This window comes from Trichoplax adhaerens, genomic scaffold, assembly GCF_000150275.1.
Source record: "Trichoplax adhaerens TRIADscaffold_30 genomic scaffold, whole genome shotgun sequence".
In the NCBI taxonomy this organism is placed as follows: Eukaryota; Metazoa; Placozoa; class Uniplacotomia; order Trichoplacea; family Trichoplacidae; genus Trichoplax; species Trichoplax adhaerens.
The window spans coordinates 33,502-40,740 of NW_002060970.1; the positions used below are offsets into that span (position 1 = coordinate 33,502).

Genomic DNA, 7,239 nt, shown 5'->3' on the forward strand with positions numbered 1-7,239 from the left:
TTTCTCGTCTGATTATTTTAATGGGATACAACATCTGATAATATGCAAAGTAGCACCGTCCAGAAATTTAATTTAGGAATTCCTCAGCAAACACAAATAGGACTGGAGCCTCTTTATAGTTCTAAACAGTACGCCGTCTCCAGTAGTGCATATGATGATTCATCAATTGAAAATGAGTATCCTGCGTTTATGATTGAAGATGATGCAATTAACGCGTCTTTAATCTCCATCACTTCTGTCTCAGCAACGTTGCCTTATAGTAAAAATAACTGGATTGAATTTTTCAAGCCTAATTCTGTACTAGGAAGCTCCGCATTATCAACTTCCATATCAACGTCCAAGAACAATCCAAGTTGGATTAAATCTTCACTTGAGCACCATATCAATGCTTCAAAATTAATGTTGCAGAGCATCGAAAGTGCTAACTTATTAACATCAAGTATTGTATTACCTTCCATTCATCCTATTTCTGCTACAACTGCATCGCAAGGGATTCAGATTGATAATATTTTGGATTATGTAAGTTGCTTGGAAAATATAACAACTTAAAATTTATTACCTACGGTTAAGAGCCCGATTTTTCTTTGTATGACATGCTATTAGATTGTAATTTTTATATTATTCTGTATTGTAGACATTAGAATCAGTATTTTACTTCAATTGTTTTATTTTAATATCCATGCAGGCTAATATTGCTTATAGATTAAACTTTGGCATAATTTTTATCGATTGATCTAGATTTATAATGCAGAGAAGATCGATAGCGCTCACTGTAATTACATTGTTAATGCTGTTCGCCATCTAAGCACTGAACTTAGTGGAAATAAAGCTGAATCGTACATAGACGGATTGTCCATAATGAGCAACAAATTGATCTTAAATGATACCACTATAGATATAAAACGAAATATTTTGGAGGTTAGTATGACCTAGAATCGATTATAGCTTAAAAGATAGGAGTTTTAGTCATTAATGAAGCAGTTATATTTTCCTAGACTATTATTTATTTTATGGACACATTAAACGCCAAGTTTACCGGTACTGATGCTTCTAAGGTATATTATAAATAACTACGTTCACGATCAGAAAATCAATCCGTAATAAAATAAGAGCTAGCGTTTATTACAACCTATTCTCGATATCAATTAAAAACTTGCTCGACTAACGTACATTTAAAATTTAAAGTTCCTAGTCATAAGCGAATCATATAGTTCTCAAATATGTACATTAATATGAATTAATTTATATCTTATTGAAAGCTAGAAGATAATAATAATTGTATTCATATTCTAGAATGCTTTGAAGGCTACAACTCAGATGAATATTATAAATGAAATCGGGAATAGAATTGCACTTACATTACCAGTAGGTGCTTCTTTTAGTGTATCTTACTGCAAGGAGGCTTGTAAGTATGCTAAAGAGTTAATTTATTGCTTTAGTAGAATACCTTAGACTATCGATGTAGAGTCATTTTACTAATACTATTTATTGTTAATGATTGTAAATAAATAAGATAATTTATTACTTGATGTTGCTAGGTTCTAATCTTACTATTCAAGTTCAGAATGGAACAGAATTTCGAATGACAGGATACCGAGTAGTTTACAATTCATCTAGAACAGAAAAAGTTGCAATTCAGCTTTCTAATGGTGCTTTTAATTCAGGTAGACTCTACTATTTCTTTACTCGTACATATATAATGAAACTTATTTCTATTCTTCCTAAGATTTCAGAGCTTAGAAATATCAACATTATAGCATGTTTATTACAATTTAATTCTCTCTTACCGTGCTACGGTACACAATATCCTTTAAATAAAATGATATTTTAGGAGCTATTCTTTTTTTAGGCGGCCGAGTTGAAATAGTATCTGGAAAGTACGCCTTTCTAAATAAACTACTTAATGATAACTCCAATCTACAGTAGGTTTCTTTTTCAGGGTAGCTTTAAATGGAATGATTAACACAGAATTAGATTATCGATAAGCGTGTAGCATGGAATTTACTATTAGATATTACTGCTATAAAATAATGCTTAAAAACTCAGCCTCTCTATTGTTCTAAACTGCTAGAAAATCCCTTATGTCAGATATTGTCATTTGCAAAGTTAATCCTTTACCACCCATTGGCATCAGCGAATTTTTTACTTTTTCAACATCCAATCTTACTACTAAGGATAAAACTAACTCGGTAGGGTAAAGAAAAGCACTTTATCAGTCTTGCCTCTAAAGTTAATAGAAGAATTACTAAGATTAAAGTAATCGATTGATTTTGAATTTTGCGCAGATGGATTACAGTTATACTATTAAATGTGTCTACTGGAATATTGAGTCTAGGTGAGTTAAAATGACTTTTGGGAAGGCATTGCATAAATTCGGGAACTATTCTAATAGTATCGTTAGTTTATCGGCAACTCTGAAATCTTACTTAAATTGAGCAGTCTTGCAGTGCTTGAGTTTTACAACCCTTTACGGTGAAAATATTATAAGCAAAATCAGCAAGAGTTATTTACAATATTGGGTAAAATCCGATCACGAAAATTTCAAAGTTGTAGAAAGTTAGAACTTTATTAGATCTAATACAAAGACTAGCTACACACCGCTCTACTCTAGCCGAATACATCTACTGAATTACTTCTAGAAAGAATAATCAGATAATCTAATGTCTTGCTTTTATTTTCTCCATAGCCTTAGCAGCTACAATCTGTATAGCAGTATTCTACCATATTTTAAACATATTCACCTTATTATTAGTCACAATATTTTACTGCGAACCATCATTAATCCAATGTAAAAATGATTACAGTATTTTTGCAGACATTATTATTCCTACTACTCAAATACATGATTTACAATTCTATTTCTACCTGTAACCTTATTATTAGCTCAACATCTTACTGTATATCGTCCTCTGTACTCTAGCATGGAGTCTATCTTTACAGTCTATAATTATGGGCTACTAATTACATCATAAGATAAATGTAGAAAAAACACTACCGTACATCATACTAAACATAGCTAATAGTCTACTTTCACAATAATAAGTTACTTTACAGATATACTGTACATTACAACATGTTAAATAAGCCTTATTCTCGAACTTGCCGTAAATATGATAGTAACATGCTACTCTAGATATTACAATGCCGTATTACATTTGATTGAAAGTAAAGTTTATAATATTTATAATGCCGGTCATTTCAAGCAGCATTTCCCTCCTACCATATGAGATAGGCACTCCTTTCACCTATAGTAGCGATATCAGTATCTAATTTAAATGAGTAGAACTCCGAAACTATCGATAATATGAATATAGAAATAGCTGTTAAAATTGAAAATAATTCTAATGGTATTAATAACGATTCTTCTTGTAAACTGTCATTACACGATCTGTTCTGTTGCATAGTTCTTGGTTGAGCGATGGCTGCAGGCTAGCATTGGCAAAGAAAGGGAACTACACTTGTGCATGCAATCATTTAACCCACTTTGCAATTTTATTACAAGTTACGGAGGTAATTTTCCAATCGCTTACGTATTAAGCAACCCTTATTTTGAATTGAATACAGTACGTTGAGGTTATTTAAGCCAAAAGATACCTGCCTAAGGCATCATTTTTTATTGTTCCGGTTAATTGCAGATCGATATTCATAACGCAAGCTCGCTTTTACAAGAAATCAATTTGGTTGCGTATATAGGATTAGGGATATCAATTGCTTCTATCGTCTTAACTTTGCTGATTTTTACATTATTAAGGTACCATGACGAAAAGCTAGTAGAATATATGTTTACGATTTTAAATTATTTCGTAATCTTAAGTTATAATACAGAATTATGTTATTTTTGTATTTATCTACTACGAACAACAATCTGCTTCCAATTAAAATGCGGTATCGCTCATAATCTTAATTTAATCGAGCTGTTATAATATTTTGTAGGCTAAATAGCGGAAGATTTACTATTCATAAAAACCTTTTACTAGCTATTTTGCTAAGTCAAATATGCTTAGTTGCTAGTCCCAACGCCAATATAAATCCAGTAAGTATCGTCAATACGTATTTTACCTTATTTGTTCTATGTATATCTTAGCCAGGTGATCATAGAATAACGTAAAAGCTTCCTAATTAAAGCGATATTATCCTCAAATTCGTACGCAGATATTTTGTAAGATTGCTGCGATTTGCCTGCATTTCTTTTGTTTCGCTTCGTTTTCATGGATGCTGGTAGAAGGCGTACATTTATATTTCATGATAATTGCGGTATTTAATCAGAAAACTAGAAGCCATTACTACTATATTGTTGGTTGGGGTAAGTTTAGTTTACCTAAGTTACTAGCTTATTAATGAAATCTAAGATTTATTATTGCCAATCGGAAAATTTATCATTCCGTTTTCGCAAAGTAATATAATTACTGCCTTTTATTTTTTATTTTTCATATGAAAGTCTCACTCTTGATATCGTTTACTGATGTAAATCGCACTTTTATATTTTTCGTATATTTTGTCACAGGAATGCCATTAGTTGTTGTAGGTTTCTCTGTATTAATAAGATTTGATGGCTATGGAGGTGATGAAAGGTAAGTATTCACGACACTTGGTGAATTTTTAGCTGATTACCTAAGTTTTTTAATAGAGAGTAATTACAGATATAAAATGCGGTTGCATAGCCTTAATGAATGACTATAGCAGCATATTTAATGCAGCTGAGAATAATTTAATTTAATAAGATTACCTTTTGTAGATGTTGGCTGTCTACCAAAGATGGGCTAATTTGGGCCTTCGTGGGTCCTGTTATTGCTATAATCTCAGTAAGTCATAATATCGGGAAAATTTTGTCCTTAAGCTACAGTAACGAGTAATAAAATAGTTTTACATCTAACGACTAGCAGATATTTGAAATGTCGTAATTAATATATATTGTAACGTGAAGTTGGTAAATAAGGCTTTTAGGTTACTTTCATAATTACCATAATACGGTACGCGCGCGTATATCAAATAGCAACATCTGTAAAATTATAGTGTATTTAAATATATACTCTTAAAGTACGATTTATGGCCATTTTGGCGTTATGATGAACATTAGAATTCATACAAGTCATGAATGTTTGGAAAGCAATCACAGATTATACGCCGCGACGTCAACTTTCATATTTATACTATAATACAAAACAAACTATTGTGATAGTTGATAGCATTCTTTTATAATCGTACCACTGATAAATTTAATTCATTTTAGATTAACACCATTATCATGGTTGCAGTTATCAAGATTACAGTTACTTCTACTACTGTGCTTGTCTATCAAAAAAATATAGAAAATTTTGCTGGAATTAAGTAAGAATATTTCTCTCACATTTCCTAATATCTAGTTATAGTTAGCATTGAAAGTTTTTATGAAATGCGTTGCATTATAGCATTAATTGTTTACTAGCACAAGCACTTCTATAATCGGTTAACATTTCTTCAGATTTAAAATTGCTTCTTTTCGCAATTATCATAAACAACAGATCTATGGTTAAAGCGACAGCAATTCTTTGTCCACTGCTAGGATTGACATGGATATTAGGAATGATTCCTATCTCAGGAGCTACTATTGTTATGTCTTATGTTTATGTCATACTAAATTCAACTCAGGTAATTTGATAATATTTTTCTATTATCTTACAAAATATTCCTACAGGTAATTTTGCTTATAATTTGTATAGAAGTTTTGTTTGACGGTAATCTACTGTAGATTAGTATCATTAACTAGAAGAAGAGTTTATTTCACCATTATAAATATAATAAATCGTATATATCATAGCAACGATGGAATATCTCAGCTATCATTATAGAATGATATTGAAAAGAGCTAGATATAAACTAGTCCGGATACACCATAATGCTTTATTAATAAATCTATTATATTAAAATGGTATTAGGGTTTATCCATTTTCGTTTTCCATTGCCTTTTTAATTCTGAGGTATTATAATGAATATTATTAACATTATTGCATTTCTTTTACTTAACTTACAATTATTTCGTTGTAAGCGATACTAAAGCTAAATTAAAGAATTTTTACTACATTCGATTACTGTTCACAGTATTTTTGAGTTGTAGTATTAACAGTTATATAAGTAATCGTTAAGGTGTGAAAAGTACTCTTTTAATTTGATGTTCTATAAAGTATATTATAGTAAATCTTGGATTTAATACTTTCTTACTGTAGGTCCGCCAAGCATATCATCGCATGGTTAGCAAGAGACAAGCTACATCGATGACTGGAAAGGTATTAGCGTAGAGCGAAAACTGGATAACGCAGATATAGTCAATTATCTTTCGATATATAATTATTTTGTTTTCGCTTTAAAATAATTTATCTTGTTTTCATCGAAATATTTGATAATAATTATATGAAAATTACTTTAGTCGCAAGCCGTAGGAACTACACGAGGTCCAGGTTTCCGCAGAAACTCAAAATGTAAGAGCAGTAAAACTTAAATTTTTGTTAATAGCAGATACACTATACATATAATACTTCAATTCGAAAAATTGACGTATAATTTGTAATGATTTGTACCTCAACACATCTCAGAAAGAAAGTAAGAAAGAGTATTTTAAAGTTTTAAGTAAATCGTTTTTCATGGTAGATTATACTTTAGCTCGACTTCTACAGCATGCAGTTATTGTAAATATTCAGGTGTAGTATGCAAGTTTATTCCATTCCGCCTATGACATACGCGCAGAATAAATTTTCAGCTTCACTTATGTTTACTTGGCAATCTGTTATAAATGAGACGATTTTTTGAAACAAAACATATAATTCTCGTTACTTTATCAAATAATAAAATAATCTTTTCCAAGAAATCATAATTCAAAGGAATTAAAATATTCCATTGCTATCAGGACTTCTCTACGTTTACGAAAGTTGAAATCGATTCAATATATTGTATTAGGTTAATTGTCTATCATAAAGGAAAGAGCCTTTCCTAATTTAGCAATGGAAATAATTAGCATCTAGATTTTGGAGATTCGCTAAATGTTAGTAATGCATTTTGTTTCTCGAATATTTCTAGATGCTGACGAATCCAGTGTTGAGGGACGATTTTCATCCGGACGTCAATCGTTGGTAAGTAATTTTAGTTTGTTCCGAGTAGAAACCCTAATCATTCTCCAACATTGATGATTAAGCTGAAGTTGAAGTACAAGCTGCAATTGTTTCAAAGCGATAATTTTGCTATTAAAATCACATAATTTTTATGCTT

General features: G+C 30.8%; 1 protein-coding gene across 1 annotated transcript in view; it reads left to right on the forward strand.

Annotated features, from left to right (window-relative positions):
• The window catches only part of TRIADDRAFT_61846 (uncharacterized protein), a gene marked incomplete at both ends in the record, with an annotated part of 12,704 nt that overhangs the window by 2,803 nt on the left and 2,662 nt on the right, over window positions 1–7,239 (forward strand). The window contains 20 exons of the mRNA XM_002117780.1: window positions 409–519; window positions 739–918; window positions 1,294–1,405; window positions 1,539–1,664; window positions 1,850–1,922; window positions 2,072–2,189; window positions 2,286–2,335; window positions 3,405–3,510; window positions 3,636–3,751; window positions 3,934–4,033; window positions 4,153–4,303; window positions 4,505–4,571; window positions 4,736–4,802; window positions 5,231–5,328; window positions 5,502–5,628; window positions 5,916–5,957; window positions 6,204–6,263; window positions 6,404–6,455; window positions 6,625–6,674; window positions 7,051–7,103. Of these exons, the coding sequence (XP_002117816.1) occupies window positions 409–519; window positions 739–918; window positions 1,294–1,405; window positions 1,539–1,664; window positions 1,850–1,922; window positions 2,072–2,189; window positions 2,286–2,335; window positions 3,405–3,510; window positions 3,636–3,751; window positions 3,934–4,033; window positions 4,153–4,303; window positions 4,505–4,571; window positions 4,736–4,802; window positions 5,231–5,328; window positions 5,502–5,628; window positions 5,916–5,957; window positions 6,204–6,263; window positions 6,404–6,455; window positions 6,625–6,674; window positions 7,051–7,103 (1,859 nt within the window). The remainder of the gene's footprint in view (window positions 1–408; window positions 520–738; window positions 919–1,293; window positions 1,406–1,538; window positions 1,665–1,849; window positions 1,923–2,071; window positions 2,190–2,285; window positions 2,336–3,404; window positions 3,511–3,635; window positions 3,752–3,933; window positions 4,034–4,152; window positions 4,304–4,504; window positions 4,572–4,735; window positions 4,803–5,230; window positions 5,329–5,501; window positions 5,629–5,915; window positions 5,958–6,203; window positions 6,264–6,403; window positions 6,456–6,624; window positions 6,675–7,050; window positions 7,104–7,239) is intronic.